General features: G+C 39.4%; 1 protein-coding gene across 1 annotated transcript in view; it reads left to right on the forward strand.

Moving 5' to 3' along the window:
• Positions 1–2712: 2712 nt before the first annotated feature.
• The window catches only part of LOC126285302 (ataxin-2-like), a 107637-nt gene continuing 88459 nt past the window's right edge, over positions 2713–21890 (forward strand). Inside the window, exons 1-6 of the mRNA XM_049984593.1 lie at positions 2713–3253; positions 3532–3634; positions 13621–13828; positions 14289–14413; positions 14525–14649; positions 14862–15433. Of these exons, the coding sequence (XP_049840550.1) occupies positions 3216–3253; positions 3532–3634; positions 13621–13828; positions 14289–14413; positions 14525–14649; positions 14862–15433 (1171 nt within the window). The 5' untranslated portion in view covers positions 2713–3215. The remainder of the gene's footprint in view (positions 3254–3531; positions 3635–13620; positions 13829–14288; positions 14414–14524; positions 14650–14861; positions 15434–21890) is intronic.

Here is a 21890-nt window from a genome sequence, read left to right on the forward strand (position 1 = left end):
CACTGTAGGCGATATGTTGTTCCCCAGGGCACTCGTGTTTGTTGCCTACTGCTGTAGCCCATTAACGCCAAATTTCGCCTCACGGGCATGTTCATCGTACGTCCCACATTGATTTCAGCGATCATTTTCGCAGTGTTGCTTCTCTATTATCACTGACAACTCCATGCAAACGCTGCTGCTGTCGGCCACTGCATTGTCTGTGGAGAGATGTAGGCCTAAAATCTGGAGGTCTCGGCACAGTCTTGATAATGTGGATGGCCAAATACTGAATTCTCTAACGATCACCAGAATGGAATGTCCCCTGTGTCTATCTACACCTACCATTCTGCGTTCAAAGACTGATAATTCCTGTCAGCCGGCTGTAATCGCGTCGGTAACCTTTTCAGATGGATCTCCTGAGTGCAAATGACATCTCCACCAATATACTGCCGTTTTATATCTTGTGTATACATTGCCATCTGTATATGTGCATATCGGTGTCTTCATATACATGATGTAGTACCATGACATTTGTCATCTCACTGTACATGCAAGTAAGAAGGAATGCTATTTTTTCCTGAATGTGTGTACTGTAGTCACCTGACTCTATTGCACGCACCATGTGTTTCTTTTTATCTTTTCCTTAGTCGCCTGAGTTAAAGAGTATATGAATAAATTTAAGACCTAAATATTAATCAAGAAAAAATGTATACAACATTATTAGCCTATCATTGTTGTCACTTTGATGTTTTATACTGTAATATGTAGGCTAACTATTTGAAGGCATTAGATTAAATTGTCTTTCCTGTCAAGCACACACTCTGTACATAATGTAACTACATGGGGCCAAATAAAAATGAATCAATCAATCTAATTTATTAGTGATCATGCTGTGGTCACCTTAGGCCTGTTTTACACTTCCCAGTATATTTCAACTCTTGAGACTGTAGTATTTATATTTGTAACTACTTCCATCTGCACTTCATGGGACCTAAGTTAATAGTTTTATGGGTGTTGAGTTTTTATATTAAGTTCTCACTCTATAACCTTTCCATCTATATCCATATGCTGCAAACACTGCAAATTGCATGACATAGGACATTACCTATAGTAGCACATATTCAAATTTTTGCCCGTTCCATTTGCATAAATAAGATGGGAAATCTGACTTCTTAAATGCTTCCGTGAACGCTGTAATTATTCTAATCTGGTCTTTGTGGTCCCACAGGAGCAATACATAGAGAGCTTAGTAAATGCACAAGGTTCTCACTTCATCATGATTGTTAAAACCTTCTAAACAAGCTTTCATGAGGTATTTGGCGTCTATCTCCAAGCATCTGCCAGTTCATGTTTTTCAGCATTTTCATGACGCTCTCCCATAGATCAAACAAATTGTCAATTCTCATGCTCCCTGCTTTGTATGCATCCATTACTTCTTGTTGGTTCTAACTGTATGGTTTCATTTGATCCCATTATTATTTGGCCCTGTAAAATTACATTTTATACAGACTATTCTGCAGTTCAAGACAAATCAATAAATATATTATTATGTGGGCAAAAATAAGAGAAACACAAACAATACTGGAAACAATACAAATACTAGATATACGATTTAATATTCATGGTAAAAACCAACTGCACTGCAGACAATATGCATAAAATATATACAATATTATCTACATTAGTATACAGATTTCATAATTTGTAATATAATACACATATCTTGTAACTCTAGAAATTCATTTAAATTATGTACAATATGGTTTATGAGGAATTGTTTCAGTTTATTTTTAAATATATGAGGGTAGTCAATGTACCTTTTTTTTTTATTCGTGAGGAGCTTACTGTAATTTCTTACTCCAGCCTGTATAACTCCTTTTTGAACAATATTGATAGTAATTCAGTCTTTGTTAAGGCTTTGCTTCTGCCTTGTGTTATGATTGTGAATACTACAGCTAGTTCAGGAAAGATTTTTGTTGTTGGTTAGAAATGTTATCAATGACTGGCTGTACTGATTTGCGAGTGTCAATGTCTCAAGTGTATTGAATGGGTGCCTACAGGATATACGATTTGAAACATCTGAGATCAATCCCACAAATAGTTTTTGTATTTTGGAAGCTTTTTCCACTTTTGCAACATTTCGCCAGAACATTGTACCATATAATGGAGAGGAAATATGCGGAATATGACAGAATTATTTTTACCCTGTCAATAAAGGGCAAAATAGCTCTTAGTGCAAACATGCTGATCTGTGTTTCCTGAGCGGGTAATGTTCACTCTCTCTTCATGTATTCTCAGAAATCTCTTATGTGAAATTTCATTTATTTTCTGATTATTGATAGCTACTTCATGGGCTTCAAGCTTGTAATTTGCTGTCCGAAACCCCGTGGACCCTATGCACTTTTCACCATTCTAAAATAGGTTGTAGGAATGTGTTAAAGCAAATGTGTTAATTAAAGTATTGTTCGTGGCAATTAACTCTGTGTTGCATATTCAAATATTTATATCAGTTTATAAATCATGACCAATTTTCTCAATTATCATTACAGACGTAAGGTTCGAACTTCACCAAAGATGCAGTGGTTTTCTCAACTCTTGAGAATTAGTTATAACTTTTATTTTTGGCGGCTTCTTGAACAATTGTTAGTCTTTTTGAATTCGTATTCGACTATGCGATGTAAGATCCGGTTCTTCGATTTCAAACCAATCGATAAAATACATTGATTGAGCTGTACATAGATATACGTGGAAAATATTTTGCATCGCGGGAAGAAAATGTGTAACTCCAGGAAGTTAATGTGATTGTTATGTCTACCAGTTATTTTGTATTAGTCCTGATCAGCTAGCTTTAGTATAAGTTTGTTAGTCATTCTCTCCAACTGTATCAGCGATATTAAAGAATCGCGTTCCTTGCACGTTTGCCAATTCGCGTCTTCAGCGACACAGCTGTTTGTTCGCTGCTGTATTGTGTAGTAGTCACATGTCTACAAGGTGTACACAATCTTAGCTGCCATATTGAGACGAGGTTTGTGGATGGTGATTAATTTTGTGGAAGGGGGAACAAAACTTTGATTTGCATCTAGCGCATCTAATCGCCGTTAAACCATCTTCCCAAGATTTTTATAATCTTAAATATCTTATCTTTCTTCTTGTGGGTGCTAATAAAATTTGCCAAAATTCCGGTCCCTACAAAAATACGTGAAGGCGCCTACCCCGGCAGGAGCGAGGAAGGCAGAATGAACAACAAACGGAAAACCAGACCGAATGCTTCAAGGTACGCTCTAGTTTACATGCTCCATTCTGATTAAAGTGATAGCGTGTTTCGACGATGAATAAAGAACAACTGAGTGCTTTAGTGTTCATGAAATGAAATCGATGATAGGAATTGGGAAAGTGAAAATCAGTATACAACGTTTTTCTTGCATTTGGAGGTCATTAGATCTCGACATGAATGAAGTGTTGCAAGATCATTTCGGAGTGTAAAGTGGATATATTGGACGGAAGTGCTTTTTTTTGTTATGTAATTTATTGACGGTAGTGTATTTCCTTTAGGTCTCCACGTACACGTCCGGAGAGAAGCGTGACAGCTGATGGCATTTACCAGAATCCACATTTCATGCACGCAATTACTAGTCACGTTGGCAATAACGTTTTGGTAAGTAGGTTATTTATGTGTGACATGACATGGCATGCCATGTCGTATATATAATACCTTTTCGTTTTGTAATGTTCCGTTGTGAAGTTCGTAGGTAAATAGGAGGCATGCTTTGTAGAGTTCTGGATTCGTAAAATATTTGTAAACTTTTAATTATGGTTTGTGAATATTCAGCGCTTGGGGTCGTGATGTCTATTACAGTCTTCCTGTGTTTGTATGCAGTGGCTGCAGAATACGAAGCATTAGGCCAAGCCATGGATCTGGTCGGCTGAACACAGCAGTTTTGTAAAATCCTGCTCATAAATGTTGTCAGATCTGTGAAGACTATTTCAGCGTGTACCTCTCCCTTACACACTGACATGTAGTCGCAGGGGAAAGTTTAAAAAAAGAGTTTATGCGCCAACAGGCTCTTAGTTTGAATTAAGATTGTTTGGGAATTCGTTCTTCTATGGGGATTAGTTCTTTTTCGTTCATATGGAGTGAATGTATGAAACATATATTTGCTTATCCTCTCCTCGGACTTGTTGAGGTCTTGTCTGTTAGATACATGGTTTTGGATATCATAGTTTGTTAAACATTGTGTGTGTGTTATATACTCTAAAGTTGATTTGTTATGCACTCTAAAGTTGGTGATTTGGTATTCTCCCCATTCTCATCTTCTTAAAGTGACGATTTATCAGATTACTCTGCACAACAATTAGCAATTGAAAGTGGTGCATTGATAATGTTCTTGCTATAACCACACTAGATGAAATTTAATTAAAAATCAAACAGGCATCGTACTCAATTTGAATTTGGCATTTATCTTAGACCCGCACTGTAATAGATTTGCTTTCATCTTGTACAGTCACATAGCTTAGCAGCATTTCTTGTGTGCTCTTTGTTTCTTTGCAAATCTGTCCAACCCTCTGACTAACCTTTTTTTTTTTTTTTTGTTTGTGTTGTTTTAGAATATCCCAGTGAGAAAATTTGTGAACTATTCTAATGGAACGACCATTCCAATTGTGTGTTAGTTTGTAACCAATTGTCATGGATCTATTGAATTAAGTTAGTGTCGTGGCGTAAAATCTGCATAGTGATGAAGTTTGTGAGCTTAATATATCGTTGAGTTGGTTGAATGTGACTTAATAAATCTATGTAACTTGCAGATTTCGGAATTTGATTGCTTGATTGTGGGATTTGTTAATTTTACCTCTCACAGTATTCTGTCTTGCTTGTGGTATTTCATTAATATACATATTGGGTAAATCAAAACAGCAGCAAAGGCTAACAGATAACAAACGGCTGCCTTCTGGTAACTGGTTTGCATGTAAATACAAATCTATTGAAAAATTTTCAGAAAAGTGCATGCAGTATGAGGAAGGTAGTGTCAACAAGGAATAAATTTTTGAAGAAGCTTTTGAATAGTGGGCGTGCTTAGTACATGATTTCTTTCTTTAGCTATGTCCTCAGTATTAGTTGGTCAGCAGTGTAGATGTGGCACATGCTCTTAAAAAAACTGTTAGTGTGCAACATCTTTCATATTATCCATGTACCTACTGATGATATAGTTACTTTCCTCATTTAGTGGAATGTAGGCTGTAAGGAAAGTTATTGTAATCTGCAAGCACTTAGCAACATGCAGTGGTGACTTGGACAGATTACGACAGTACTCTGGAGTGATCTAGTGGAAAGACATGGTCACTGTAGTGGTCAGTTATTAGCTTCAAATTGTGATTTAGTTGTAATCTGTTTTTGTTTTGTTCTAAGTTGCTGTTTATTGTGGCTGTAATCGTGTTTGACTACCAACTAACAACATTGTTGTCAGATTTCAACTGTGAAATGCAAATGTCTACAGGTGGAAATAATACCACCTATAGAGCTGTGACAATATTGGGGTGTTGCTGTAGAGACATTAAACAAGAATGCATTGCATGGCTGCCACACACAGTCCACTGCAACTCGTGGATCTTACGTGGACTCAGCTAAGGTCTCTTCATCCAACCTAAGATGTTTTCTAACTTCAACTGGGGTTGCTTTGTCTCTCTCATCGTTGAGGAAACATGCAGATCTTAATATGTTGGTAAAGTTTCTCAATTTCTTCACTTCTTGTTCAGAATGAGGATAAACATTTTACTCTTTATGTTACTACAATATTGTAGATTCTTCGTTCTTCTACAAGTGTTTGCTGGGTTATAATCAGTGAGGCCAGTTTTGTAAATAATATTACTTCCTCTCTGTGGCCACATTATTTCCCTTATAAAACTATAACAGGATGTCTGAACTGTAGTACCTCTTTAGACCACAACCTTACTTGGAAAACACACTAATTAGAATTAATGAGGTGTTTTATACCTCAATCAGAATAACAGAGACTGACAGCTAGTTGTTTAGAGGACAGCTGCCATAACAACAAGAAATCAAAGAATTAATCTTGTTCATGATTTCCATTCTGTTCACCATTGTCATATTGCTCTGCTACCACAAGGGCCAGTTCCCATAGTCAGTTGAAGGACACTTTCTGCTCGTATTATAAGTTAGGATATATTTTAATTGTTTGTAGTGTTTCTGTATTTGGTGTGTTAATTGCATATGACTTTGTCTTAAACTAGGTGTTGAAGTGCATAGAAAAGTGATTGGACTATTACCACTCTGCTAAGCAAACCAGATTCTGCACTGTTAACAGGCAGCATGTAAATACATCCAAAATGAAATGCCCAGCTCTGGATGTCACAGACAGATGTGACATAGTCACATACTTTCTTTTAATCATGGAATTGTTCATATTTGTATGACTGATATAGATCATTCAAAGTGAAGAACCTGGCTTGTTCTACATAGTGACATTTGCTAATGAATTGTGGCATAATTTTTTGGTAAGCTGCACTTACAGGGAGAGTATTTTCAAAATACAGAGCCAGGTTATAAGAATTAGGTCTATCTGGTGTTAATTCTTGAAATCCTATTGATACCAATTAAAATAAAAGCTTGATATTTTGAAAACTCTTTCACAATTCAGAATTACTGAAAAACATGAATGTAGCTATAGCACAAAAAGCAATCCCTACAAAGACTCAAAGGGACAACATTAGTATAGAAAGTCAGAAACATGGGTGCAAAGGTATTCAGAAACCTCCCAAAGCAAACTAATGTGACAGGTGGATGATGTGGTAGAGTTTGACTGAGTTAAAGAACTTTGTTGGACATCTCAAACTCCATTGAAGAGTATCTGCACGAAAACTCTTAAATTTATTGCTATAGGATATTTTATAATTAAAATTACAAGTGTGCAAGTGTCTGAATCGTTGTGCATATTTGAGAATGGCCTGGAAGTAGACCACTGTGTTTGAATACACACACCTGCCGAAAGTAGAGAAGTGAGTAAAACAGAGTGCTGCAATGTGGTTGGACAGTTCTCTCAAATGAGGAAAGAACTTTCGCAGAACCTTGTTCAAATTTGAAGTGTAGTTTTTTGGGACTTCCAATGGAGGCTGGCTGGCTTTGTTTACATGCTCCATAATTCCAAATATGAACATGGCAGCTAAATCAAATGTTATGTAGTGCATGTAAACAGATGAGAGAGAAATAGTGATTGTTTACACCATTGCTTAGGAAGTGCTGAAATCAGTCCCAAACACCACATATTTAAGAGTATTCTGCCAAAGGTCTATAACCGTATAAATAGGTATCGGAAGGGCACAAAGCTAATCTAAAGGAAAAATTCTAACTGTAATTCAGCCACTGTTGATTTCATTTCTCTAATTATTTCTTGCCATTCTGAGGTCCTTACCAAGTTGTTTAATGGAAGAAGCCTAAACAGATCAAAGACAGGAAAATCTTTGGCATTCACTAAAAGTTGCTACTTTAGTATGACTCTATAAATCACTCCTTTCTCTGTTAGCCCCTATATAAAGTGCTGCCAGATTATTGTTATTAACCAGAACTGTAAGCATGAATAAATTTTCGAAGCAAAGTGTTATTCATCGGTGGTATAAAAACTGTGAAAACCAACAACAATTACAACATGTGTCACAGTAATGCTTAACATGGAGCAGGCACCATTACAAACATGTTACATGAAGATGGATTGAACAATTCGTAGCACCTTCTGTTGCAAAATGTCGAGAAACGTATTACTTCCTTGTATAACTTACATAATGTTAAAAATGGTAAAATTAGAGCGAGAGACTTCAAAAGGGATGACAGTCATTATTTCAGCTTGCCATTAGTTAATAGAACAATGAGGATGTAGAATCCAACTGGAATACTGTTTACACTCTGCCATGTATAGCAGGAAAATTATTTCTGACTTTACAGAGTACAGTGAAACAATCATTTCCTATGGTGCGTTGCTTGAAGACTAACGAAACAAAACAACTCTGTGAAAAGGGCATCTGTGCACAAATGGAAACTCTGAAACATTTTGAAAATAGATGTCTCAATGAGCAATCAAAATAAAAACTTTCATAGTTCTAAAGTTCTCTAATCCAATTTAGCTAGTTAACTATAGTGTCAACAAAACTTGTAACAATGAATCCTAAATCATAAACAAAATTTCTTCGTTGATGAAGTGTACCAGCATCATCGAAACTTTTCCAAAGATTTGTGGGAATAGATTGCAGTTTTAAGTCGGTAGATTGAATGACTTGGACAAGTTTTGTAAGTAATTTTTCCTGTTGCATGTGCAGCTCTCTAAGCCAGATTGACGGATAGGTAAATCATGTAAAAACTTTTTCTCTTGAATAGACACTAGTAACATGTTGGAGTATATTGGTAATATTGATTTCAGAAAGTTGTAACTTGGAAACAGACATGTCATCAGCTGGAAAGGGAAGTATGAGATTGTACCCGTTCCTCCCCTTCCAGCATCCTACATGAGAAAAAGCCAAGTTTTAGCATATGTGTAATGCCTAACTCGCATTTGCTAGGCTAGTTCTGCAGTGTCTCCAGTTTTGTGAAGATTCGTTCTTCTAATCCTTCAATCAGGGCGTCCAAAATCTAGCTTAACTGGTTGGTTTTGAAATCTGTGAATCGTTCTGCAGTTGTGATGTATTCATACACACACGCACACGCGTGCGTGCAGGGGTCTTGCCGCACTTTGGTGAGTTCGTGCTTGGCTACCACGGGGCCCCAGCCTTTATAGCACTGTAGCACTTTTTCCCTTTCGTGCTGTCTGTCTATCCTCTTGCTTTCGTTTCTTTGTTTCCCTTCTCCTCTCGTTCCTCCACTTCCGCATTTGAGGATTCTCTTTTTTTTTCTTCTTCCTCCCTGTGCACTCCTGAAGGCTGGCCCACGTGTCTGACATGTAAAAGTGACTGGGTGATGCATAATTCCCACCCCCGGGTCGACAGGTAGAGTTTTCATGTACCCTCTGGTACAGGCCAGGCCCAGGGAGAGGTGATTGCGTGAGCTGTAACCTTCCCAAATTGCCGATTAGTCTCTCTATCAGGTGTTCAGGAGGTGTGAACAATCACCTAAGGCGGGTGTGCCCCCTTCTGCATGGGGCGTCCACTTGGAAGGAGTGCACCATCGGAGACACTGGCAGTCATGGGGTATTTCCTCATTATGAGTCAATCATCTTCCCACTCAATACTTACAAAATCTAAAAGTAATAAGGCTAATGATTCAAAGACCCTTCTTGCTGCATCATTGTTCTTCATGGTCTCGCGTACTGAAGATGGTCAGTCCTTCACCACGCTCAGTCCATTTATTATTCAGAAAGGTGTTGATGTCATTGCTGGCCCTGTGAAATCCTGCTCTCATTTACGGAATGGCACTTTTCTTTTGGAGACCACTTCTGATATTCGAGCACAACTACTGCTTGCTGCTTCACTTCTCCACCGTTACCCTGTTTGTGACAAGGCCCATAGAAATTTGAATTCTTCCTGTGATGTAATTTACACCAGGCTGCTCAACAGTCTGAGGTTGAAATCCAATCTTACCTCTCTGATCAGGGGTCATTGCTGTCCATCATGTAATGAAAAAGGGAGATTCCTCCTTAGTGCCCACCCGCACTCTCTTTCTCACCTTTGATAGTGGTGCTTCCATCAAAGCTCAAAGCAGGCCGTGAAATTATCACCATCAGGCCTTACATTCCAAACCCAATGCGATAAATCGTCATGATGTGGAACGAGTCATTTTACATTCATATTGCAAATTGAAATCTCTGAAATAAATAACTATTTCTGTACTTGTGATATTTAATTATTAGTTTCAGCCTGAAAATTTCTGTGGGCAGCTTCTTCTGTATGGGCGAAATTGTTCTTGGTATTCCCCAAGTTGTGGTTCCAAAGCGTTTTTGATTTTGTAAATGAGGGAAAATATTTAGTATTTGTAGTCCAGAGAGGCTTCTTTTCTGTAGTTATGTGGGTTTGTTTTTATCACCGTTTGTTGAATAACAGATGGGTTATTCCTGTGATCCTGTCCTCTAGTATTTTGTGTGCAAGCCAAATTTTGTTTTATGATTGCAATTGTTATGTGTGTTTTAGATTTGTTTACAGATTACATCTTCATCACATCCGTTGTAATATTGTAGTCCTATAATTGCGGTTACTACCTCGTTGATAGTTGGAGAATTTATTACATCAAGGTTGGTTAAAATGAATATGTCCATATTTACTTGAAACATTTCAGCTGTGTCGTAGCAGTTTAAATGATCTATGATTGGCATATCTGATAGACAATAGTACAAATTAACAGTGCAGTGATAAAAACGATGAATGTTATTTTGAAAACAATAAGTTGCTTTTTTATAAACTAAACGAGGTTTTTAAAACTAAGCTTTTGATGTGTCTGAAACTGTAAGTTTATGTTTATTGTGTATTATCATTTTGGTGTATGGCAGTGAAACCAGGATTTTTAATTAGAAGTGCATTAAAAAGCTGAGGGTTGGGCAGTAAACGATGGAGAGGTGCATGTTGGGCATTGCAAGAAGGGATTGGAAATGGAATCAATCAGGCAGTAGACTGGACTGGAAGACGTAATAATGACCATAATGAAATGGAGATGGAACATTTAGTTAGGTGAGGGGATTGTAGATGGGCCAAGGAAGTTTGTTGATGAATTCAAAGATAAAAGAAGTCAGAAGTGATAACTTAATAGGTGGGCAGATGACATTTGAAAATGTGAACAGGCAACATAAATAAGTACCTTTGAAGAGTACAATTCATAAAAAGTGGGTGGAGGTACCCTTACCCAACAGCACGTGCCAAATGGCTAATGATAATGTTGATGAATTTTTTCATGTCACCAGTTTCAAAATACAATTGAGAGATATGTAAAAATTATGGGAATATAACTGTTCTATACTGGTAGCATGCACAGCACAAATTACATTTTACAAATTGGGGTGTATTAGTTAGGATAGTTAAGGCCTGAAGTTGGAGTTGTTGACAGGTCTGGCATTGTAAGCAGCTTGGAATGTACCACCCTTAAGTGTGCTAGCTAAATAAAGTAATCACTCTCTGCAGCCTTTAATAGCAGCCTGGCAAACACGGATAACTCTAAATAATTGGCTCGTCAACCTTACTATAAAAGATTTGCCCCATGAGTTGAGGGTAATTCTTTAAACAGGATCACAGACCCATCTGACAGTTGCAAAGACCCAGCATCAGTTCATATGCATTGTTGAACCATAGGGGAGGTTTTGCAGGAAGACATAAAACTATACATAAACTCAGAGTATCAAACACAGCAAATAAGGAGTGCACTGAAAACGAAAAGATGGCACATAAGATGTAGAAGCATTTACAGGTGAAAAGGTAAATGGTTAAATTGGACATGGCAATATAAATTAAGTGGTAACAGTTTTATTCATTATTATTTAATAAATTGTGCCATCTTTTTTCTACTTTGAGAAGTAAGGTTTCATCTAGCTTCTGTAAGACTCATAAGACACTTGCAGTCCTTCCTGACAGATAGTAAAATGGAAAAACTACATGTCTTCCCATCTTTGACCAACTAGAATTACTTGCTCCTGCACATAAATAAAAATATAGAAAGGTTCCTATGGCATTTTACCTTTGTCACTGAGGGATGCGTCTCTCCACCCTCCACCAGTCCAAGCCAAACTGCCTCCTACTTTCTTCTTGCTGCTTCCATCGCCTCAAACTGCAGACAGCACTTGTCACTTATGCCTACATTCCTGACTCTGGACCAAAACAGCCTCTCCTCGCTCTGTTTTTTGCTCATGTAACTCAATATAAGTATCTTGGCCTCTACCCTCTTTTGACTGGCTGTCTCACAGATGACTGCAACAAGTTCTTGTTGTTCACTCAGTTTCTTACTATGCCCTGACCCCTCTTGCTCCTCCCAGGTGAAATTCCTGGTGCAACTCTGGGCTGAAAACCACAGCTTTTCATTTCATGGGAAAGTAACACTTGGCATCTGGCAACACACATATGTTCTGTGTTTGCAAAATAGCCTTGGAGATTCCAGGGGGAGCTATGGTTGTATAACAATTCCAGGTGTCACAAGGTGTCATGACACCCATTTCTGAGAAGGGGTTGAATCTATTGTGTCCATTGTTCCCAGGGCCCTTGATGCACAGCATGCAGCAAGTGACCTCTCTGTTGCCAGAAACTGTTATCCAGCGAATTATTCTCCTCTCAGCTGAGACAGCAGGTTTCCCGTATTCTGTGCTTAAAGTGTGACTGGTATAGAGCTTAGCTGTGTAACCAAGCCAGTCTCACTAAAGGAGCCACCAATGGTTACCTCATCTAGACTAGTGAGTGTAGTGTTAGAGCTTATATGTAAGATTGAGTTTTAGCTAAACAGTGACCAGTCTGCAAGTTTTATTGAGTGCAATATTAATTTGCTTAATGGAAGGTGGTGGTGGTGGTGAGAAATAGCAGATTGCAGTCTATGTATTGGAATAATTTTGTAGTTTGAAGAACCTAATTCCTTATAGTTACAGTTGAGACAATGTAAGAAGATTCTTCAGAGCTACAATTGCTGTTGTCTGCTTTCAGTTATGAAGTGTAAATGTCTGCACATGAGACAACAGCCTTCTATAGAGCTGCAATAACACTGAGGTTTTGCCATGGTTACTTTTACAGAATCACATTACATGCTTGGTTTGAGGTGGGTGGAGAGCTGTTGCACTTAGCCCACTGCAGTTGTCAGGTATCTTCTTACATTACCTTGACTATAAATTCAGTGTAAATTTAGAGCCATTAGCTTTAGTTACTAAACCACTATAGATAATAGAAAGGAAAATGCTTTTAGAAGAACCCAGACGAAACTGTTACTTTGTGAATAGGCTGAAAGAAAATACCCTCAAAAATTAAGCGCAACAAATTTGTTTTTCAGGCAGGCAGAATGACTATTTCTGTACTTAAACTGTGTACTTGAAAATGAGTGAAAATTTTTCCAGCAATAAATATTTGCTCTAAATTGAACTAATGCTGAAAAAGTGACTTTAGTAACAGCCTAATAACTGTGCGACACAGTAAATCCAAATCAGTTCCCTGCCATTCGTGGTCTTACTGTGCACAGTGGATGTGTGGAGACAAAAATTCAACCTTATAATTCCAATTTAAACTCTTTGGAGTCTTTCATGCTGATGTTTATGCTCACAGGAAAGAAAATTTATGGAGCCATGACATTCCACAGCCTTACTGCCTGGGATTGGCTATCTTGCTTGCGTCCTAATACCAGGCACAGTTTTAAGCTGTCATTATTTTCCCATGGCTGTCCGTTATTTTCTTTTGTCTCCCAAAGAGTAAGAATTGGAACCCATAACATATTTGTATGTGGTGCCTTGTAGCTTCCTGTCTGTTAAACAGAGAGAGAGAGAGAGAGAGAGAGAGAGAGAGTGAGTCCACTTAGTTGTTTAGTTGTTTATATAATGTATTTTTATTTGGAATGTGTGTTATTTTAGCAGTTGAGGGAATGCCTTCCATAGTTTGCCATATTTTACATAATAATAATAATAATACCTGTTTAGTATTCACATGAACCGTAACCGTTGTATATGATGATCAGAAATAAGAGTGAAATTGTTTCAGATATCAACTCTAAATGGATCGGTATTTGAAGGAGTTTTCCGAACATTTTCAAGCCAATTTGATGTTGTTCTTGAGATGGCACACAAAGTTAATACAGATGATCCAAGCAAAATTGATATCGATACTGTTGTTGAAAAGTTAATTTTCAAGCCTGAAGATATTGTTACAATTGAAGTGAGAGATTGTGATTTGGAATATGCTACAAGAGGTAACAGATTATTATTTTCTCTTATTGATTGAAAGAGCACTAGCTTAATCACATTCGTAATTCTAGATTCTACTTGTTCTTTTTTATCTTAAAGGAACTCCGATTTTGTGCTGTTTACTCGTGTAAAGAAAAATAAAAGTTAGAGTTTTGTTGCAGATTAAATTTTGTCTTAGTAAGATAGTTCTGTTTTAATTGTAAGATGCTGAGAGTTTTTAGATTTCTTTTACTAAACAGTATGGTTGATCTCTTTGGGTACTCTTTTGTTACTTAAAATTTTGTGTGCTAATGGAAAAGGGTAGTTTTTGTCACAATATAAATCTCTCTCTGTTGCTGCTGTTCAATCCTTTTTCCCCTTAACAGCCTCTGGTTTTCTTTCAAATTCTGTGTATTTTGAAGGGCTACACTACTTGTATGTGTGTCATTAGTGACAGCTGACGGTAACAACTGTTTTGTCTTGCAGATACGTTTCAGACTGATACTGCCATAAGCAAATTCAATGGCAATATAAGTGGAGAGCGTGAGCTTGAGCCTTGGGATGAACCAGGTTGTAATGGAGATGAATTTGATCTTGATTCGAATAGTTCGGTAAGATATTTGTTTGGCTGTTTAGCATGTTTTGTGTATGTTTGAAAGTAGCGCCAACTGTAACTTAAGCTATCGTAGAACTTTGATTCTCATAAACGCTTCGGGTTTCAGCTCGGTTGGGATCCTAATGAAATGTTCCGCAAGAATGAGAGAGACTATGGCGTTCAGTCGTCGTTTCAGCCATCAATGGAATCTTATACTGTGCCATTACAGAAGAAAGATACAAAAGAATTCAAGTAAGAATTTTATACCAATTTTTTGCACCTGCACAAGCTTCTCTCTTCCTTGCCTTGTTCTGGTGCATATTTGACTAAAATGACACCCTGCCTTCTTTTCCTCTATTGCTTTTATCCTTTTTCATCTTCCTTTATCATTCCTCAATTTACTTTAACATGTATTTTTGTATTTTGAATAATCTGTCAGTAGAAGTATATTATGTTTCTTGCAGAGACGCGGAGGCAAAAGCAGCAAAAATTGCAAGTGAAATAGAGAGTAATCCAAATTACAAAGCACGTGCTGAATTGGAGAACGGTGACGAGGAGGAACGTTTTGCGGCAGTTATCCGGCCAGATGGCCAGGGTGAAGCAGGCAAATATTTGCCTCCACAGAAGCGCAAGACGGGCCCTGCACCACCATCTGCAGGCAAGGGTGTACGTTCGACCCCTCCACCACAGCCCCAAATGTCTCAACCGTCGCAACAGCCAGCAGCAGCACAGCAGCAGCAGCAACAGCAGCAGTTGCCACAGTTACCATCTTCCACAAAGGCGTACCCACCTCTCCCACAAACAAATAGCTATCACCATTCGGTAATATTTTCAGTTTCTCAGCAGCAACAGCAGCAACAATCTTCTCAGCAGCAGCCACAACCGCAGGCACAGGCCGCCCAGCCACAGGCTACACCACAGCTGCCAATGCCGAGGCATCCTTCACCTGGCTCCCCTGTTGTTTCTGTGGGCATCAGAGAGCCCAAAGTCAATGGAATGGAACCAAAGGCTCAGCGGACACCACAGATAAGGGGAGGTAAGAAAAACCTTAAAATTTGTATGGCACTATTTGTAGTAGGCACCCTCAGATATTGAACAGAAACTATTTGATAGGGGATAGTCCATAATTAATCTAATTTTGATTATGTCATGGAATGATGGTGTGGTTGGCTGCAAATGTCTGTGTTTTGTTTATTCATGAAAACTTGGATTTTTTTTTATTTAATAGCTTTTCAGATGTATAATAATGCTTAATTTTGACATTTTCTCAATTTAAATGAAGGAATTTATAATAGTTGTGAAACACAGGTTAGGTCATGTAAGAGTTTTTAGAATTACCACCTACATGAGCGGATAGGTTGCTACTCACTGGTCAGAGGAGGCATGGAGTTTCAGACAAGATTATCCTTCCAATTAGAAAAACACACACACACACACACGGCCTCCGGGCACTGGGGTGTAACTATCCCAGCACCAGGAGGCAATGGCCGTGTGTGTGTGTGTGTGTGTGTGTGTGTGTGTGTGTGTGTGTGTAGAGGACCTTTTTGTCCAGAAGTTTAATATTTTAGCAGTCTTTTTCATTGTGCATATCTGGAACTCAACACCACCTCTATGTTGTGAATAGTCATAACCTATCCTTTTCAGATTCTTGTTATTCCACTATGGACTTTACGTAGTTTGAGTTAGAACTACCACATCATTTACTAAATCCCATAACTGTCTCATGAACAAGTATTGAAGAAAACATACTAAAAATGTCTATTAAAACATTGTTAATTGCTGTTAGAACTCCAAGTAAGATTTGATAAGCATGATTTCCTGTTATTCAATATGGCATTGCCTAAAAAGAAGTCTCATGTTAAAATGAACTGGAGCTGGCTGTAATGATAAGAGCACATAGATACACAATTTGCTGCAACAGCTTGTTTCCATGCGATCTTAAGCCATAACAAGTAAATTCGAAAGACAACTAATAACTGTTTAGTACTTCACATACCGAAATTTCTTATTTATATGAAATTTATTATTTACATTTAGACATAAATGTGAAAATGCGAAAATATTTGTGTAATATAGAACGTTTTACATGATAATTTTCTGGGCATTGTATGATGTCATACTGTATAAATCTATTACTGATACCAACATTTTGGCCATGATTACAGTGGTCTTCATCTGGGTCTACAAAAGATCCAAAAGAAGACCACTATAACAGTGGTTTCTTACAGTATGATGTGGTACCATACTTAGAAAACTTCCACACCAGCTGCCCATGGCCACACAAGCCTACACAATTATATTAATGACATTCTAGTTAATTTTATTATTGTCAAGTATGAAATTTTTTTTCTACCCTGGAACCAACGATCTTACTTTGCTAGCCAGTTCATTGTGATTTTTCCTTTAAAATCACGACTGTGTTGCATTTATGATTATATGAAATTCACCCCCATTGCTGTCGGCATCTAATTGTAAATCACTTTCCTCTCCACTGCTCGAACTATTACTGCTACTTCTCAGATGTATAATTTTTTATTCATTGTTCTGAGTGTTCTTCTCTACCTCCCCCAGTTGGAAGGAGCATGCCATTGGCGATGATGGCAATCGTGGGGATTTTCTTGCAATGAGCCAGTCATCTTCTTCAGTCAACTTCTAACAAACGTAAACTGACTGAAGCTCACAATTTAAAGACTCTCCCAGCTGCACCACGGTTGTTCGTGGTCTCACATACTGAAGATGGTCAGTCCTTTGCAATGGTCAGTCTGTTTATTATTCAGAAAGGTGTTGATGCTTTCTGACGTGCTTCCGTCCAAGATCAAAGCAGGCTATGAACTTATCACAGTCTGACCATACTTCCAAACCTGATGCACTGCTACCAGTGTCATCGTTGCAGCTGTACTCGAATGCCCTGTTGACACAAGGACAAGTGTGGTAGGGATGCTCATGAGGATTATTGCCCACCTCGTTCTCCCCACTGCACCAATTGCAATGGTGACCATGTAGCCTCCTCCCGAGATTGTCCGCCACGTATCTCAATGAGTGGGTGAAGCTAAAAGTAACTTACTCTGTTGCATGCTAGCTTTTGCCTTGTCAGAAATTCTGGCATGGTTGTCCTCCATCCTTTCTACCCTCCCTGTTTACCTCTCCCTGTTGCTTCATAACCTGGTTTGTGAGTAACTAAATCCATTTTCCTTCCTTCCTTTTTTTCCCCCTCTCTCCTCCCTGATGAAGGAACAAAGTTCCGACAGCTAGGAATGTAAATTTTCTGTTCTGTTTTGTGTTATCTATCGGCTGTGCTGAGCTGAGGTAAGTACTGGGCAGCCCCTCTATCTCTTTGTTAGTATTTTTTTTTTTTTTTTTTTTTGTGATTTCCCATTAAAAGTTATCCTTAATGCTGCAGAATGTGTCCCCCCCCCCCCCCCCCCCCCCACCACTTCCTCTTTACCCCATCGTGTCCAGTGCCTTGGAGGACCGAGGCATGCCAGGCCGCAGTTCGCGCATGATGGACACGTGCTCTCCGTGTTTTTAACCGCCATCCTATGCAGGCAAACTGTATTAATTATAAATAGATGCGTGCAAAGTGTCGTCGCGTTCTTTGGGATAACAAGAGCTAGCTGGGTTTCATTCACTAGTTCTTTTAACAGTTAGACTGTCATGTGGGATCTCCTCAGATGGCTGTCTGTGACAAAGATCCATTCCCCGCTTTCCGGCCTCATGGTAGCTGATGATGGCATCGTGGACACTACTGCTATCTCAAACACCTTGGACAGTCATTTTTTGGAAATTTCAAGCCCTTCCCACTATCACTCTGCCTTCTTCCGTTGAAAAAGAGTGAAGCAGGCTTGGGCGATGCACTTGTCTTCTTCGAATCGTGAGTGTGACAATGCTGCTATTACTATGAGGGAGCTAGATAATGCTAAGTTTATCCCAATCCTCCACCCCAGGGCTGTACACAATCCACATTCAGATGTTGCAGCAACTTTCTGTTGCGGGCAAGCACTTTCTGCTTAATATGTACAACCACATCTGGGCAGAGGGCACATTTCCCGTACGCTGGTGTGAAGACACCGTCTTATCCTTACCTAAACACGGTAAGGACAAAAACCTTCCTTCTAGCTACGGCCCCATGTCTCTTACCAGCTTTGTTTGCAAGATGATGGAACAAATGATTCATACCTGGCTAGTATTGTGGCTAGAGTCTCGCAATTTACTGACGAATGCACAATGTGGATTTAGAGTACGGTATTCTGCAGTTGACCATCTTGTTACTTTGTCCATCCATGTCATGAAAGGTATTCTGCAGAAATCCTAGACCGGCCGTGTTTTTTGATTTGACGAAGGCCTTAGTCTTTGGCACCTGTGTCTTTCAGTATTGGCTTCCGGCACACTCCTCGGTATTTACAGTCGAGTTTTTCGCCTTGTATCAGGTCACGGAGTACGTCCGGTGACACAGCCTTCCCAATTGTGTCCTCTGCTTAGACTCACTCAGTGCCCTCCAAAGTCTCTGTGTGCTGTACATTGCTCATCCCTTAGTGCAGCGGGTCCAGGAAAACTTTCGCATGCTCACTCTTGGTGCAGCCAGTGTGATGTTTCTGTAGATTCCTGGCCATGCCAGGCTGACAGGAAATGAGGCTGCTGATACTGCTGCCAAGGCTGCAGTCCTTGTACCTCAGCCCGAGAGTACCTATATTCCCTCAGTTGATCTCTGCATTGTTGTTTGTCAGGTGGTGTTGCGCCTTTGGCATCACCAATGGGAATAAGGTTCAGCTTCTTAAGCCTCTCCCAGTACCTTTGACGACCTCCTCTCGGCCTTCCCGCCGGAAGGAGATTATTTTAACTTGGCTGTTTATTTTGCACTGCCTTTTTAGCCATCATAATTTGCTAAGTGGTGCTACCCCTCCACTTCATACATATTGCGCCCAAATATTATGTGTCCGCCACTACCTGCTGGACTGCCATATTTTTAACCATTTACATTCCAGCTTGGGTTTATCTGATTTATCAGCTGTTTAGCGAATGACGTGCCGGCTGTCGACTGTTTTTTACTTTTTATCCATCGAAGCAATATGGCTAAGGCCAGTTAACTTTTAGTTTTGGACCTTCATTTCTGTATGGTGTCTGTTTCAGCCCTTTTGCCACATGCCTGTTTTTAGCTATCGTCTGTCAACTGGGATTGACGTTTAGTCATTTAACTCCTCTCTGTGTTCATGTTCTGTAGTTCTGACTTGGGCTCGTATGACCCCAGTTGTTTTTTGCACCCTAAAGCAAAACCAAACAAACAAACAAACAAAACATCCTGAATCCCTCTGACATTGAGTGCCAACACAGCAGACTTCTTCCAGCTTATTGGGCAACTACATCACCCCTTTCTGCAGCTCAGTGGCTTTAATGTGCACAGTCCCCTTTGGTGTTCTTTCAGAACCTGTCAGAGACGTGCCATCTTGGCTGACGTTCTCAATTGACTTAAACTTATCTACCTTAACACGGAAGCACCCACATTCCTTGCCATCTCCATGCACACTTATTCCCCTTTGGACCTCTCGTTCTGCACACTGGCCATCCTGCCCATTGTCTCGAGTGATCTGTTCTCTCCGACATATACTCTAACAACCATTTCCTGCGTGCTATCTGTTTGCTGACTCCTACCCCAGCTGTGTGTGCACCTAAATGGCGACTTTCTAAGGCCGATTGGAGGCTTTACTCCTCCCTGGCAACCTTCAACTAACATTTCTCTAGTTGTGATTACCAGCTAAACTACCTTCCCAGAATATTCTATTCCTCGCACTTCATCTTTGCATCATAGTGTCCCAGTCCCTTGGTGGATTTGAGGTATGCCACAATGCAATTCGTGTGTGGAGATGTGCTTTCCAATTTTTTAACTGTCATTTTACGATACAAACTGCATTTGTTGTTATGAACAGTTATCACATTCTTCAGCAGAAAAGCTAATTTACTAGTTGTTTTAACAGTTCCACTTCCTCTTCTGTCCTGTGGGCTAACATCCGAGACACTCTGGGGCCTAGGTCCATTCCCCAATTTCCAGCATGACCATAGCACATGGTCATAGTGGACCCTATTGCTATCTCCAACTGCTTGGGCCGCTATTTCATGGAGATTTCCAGCTCCACCCACTATCACCTTGCCTTCCTCCATAGGAAACAAGTGGAGGCAGTTCAGGTGATACTCTTCTCTTAGAATCATAAGTGATACAATGGCGCCTTTACTATGAGGGAACGAAATCATGCTCTCACTTTATCCTGATCCTCCACCCCAGGACCAGATGATGTTCACAATTTACTAAAGACTGCACAATATGAATTTCAAATGCACCGTTCTGCAGTTGACTGTCTTGTCACTTCGTCAGTCAATGTCATTAATGCATTTTTGTAGCAATACCAGACTGTGGCCATGTGTTTTTTTTTTTTTTTTTTTTTTTTTTTTTTTTTTTTTTTTTTTTTTTTTTTTTTTTAAGCCTATAATACCTGCTGGAGGACTGGTATCCTCAGTACACTCTACTTGTGGGGCCTCTGAAGCTGCATGTTCCTTCAGGAATTTTTAAAAGACAGCATTTTGAAGATACGTATGGGATCTGTCTTGTAGCATGCCTTTTCCAGGAAAAAGATGTGCCACAGGGTTCTATACAGAGTGTTGTCGTCTTTGCTATTGCAATTAACCCTATAACGGTCTGTCTTCAACTGAGAATCTCAGGCTCACTTTTCATTGACTATTTGGCCATTTTTGCAGTTTTCCACAGATTTCTCTCATTGAGTGGCTTCTTCAGCATCTTTACTCCTGGAGTATCAACAGCAGCTTGTGCTTTTTCACTGACAACAGTTACTATAAATTTCAGGCACTGCAGTTGGTTTCTTTCACCATCTTTACATCTTGGGCCTGTTGCTCTTCCATTCACTGAAACTTTGAAATTTCTATGACTCGTGCTTGATAGGAAGCTTTCTTAGTCCTCCCACACGTTTTACCTGGTCGCCCACTGTTGCGGGTCCCTCAGTGTCATGTGTGTCCTCAGCAGAACTTCCGGGCAGCGGATCGGACCACCCTCCTCTGTTTTACTGGTCCCTTGTCCGATTAAAACTAGACTTTGGGTGTTTTGATTATGCATCTGCACGTCCATCCATATAATGCCTCCTCAATACAATCTTGCATTGTGGCACCTGTTTGGCCACTGGCACCATTTACATTAGGCCAGTTGAGAGTCTGTATGCAGAAGGGCACCATATTACTGCTGTCATTCTGCTGTTATTTTCTCCTCAGTAGATACCGTTTGTCTGCCTGGCCACCCATCCTATTCTGCCTCCTTCGATAACTCCTTTGATTGCCAGTATGAGGTGTGTCCCTCTTCCCTGTTACCACCTGGAGATCGCTTTTGTCTATTACTCTAGTGGCTAAACTTCATGTTACGTACCACTTTCCCAACGTGTGTGAACTCATCACCTTGGCTTCATGTGCCACCATGTGTTTACCATGTACTTCACTCG

The sequence above is a fragment of the Schistocerca gregaria genome, chromosome 8 (genome assembly GCF_023897955.1).
Source record: "Schistocerca gregaria isolate iqSchGreg1 chromosome 8, iqSchGreg1.2, whole genome shotgun sequence".
Taxonomy (NCBI): domain Eukaryota; kingdom Metazoa; phylum Arthropoda; class Insecta; order Orthoptera; family Acrididae; genus Schistocerca; species Schistocerca gregaria.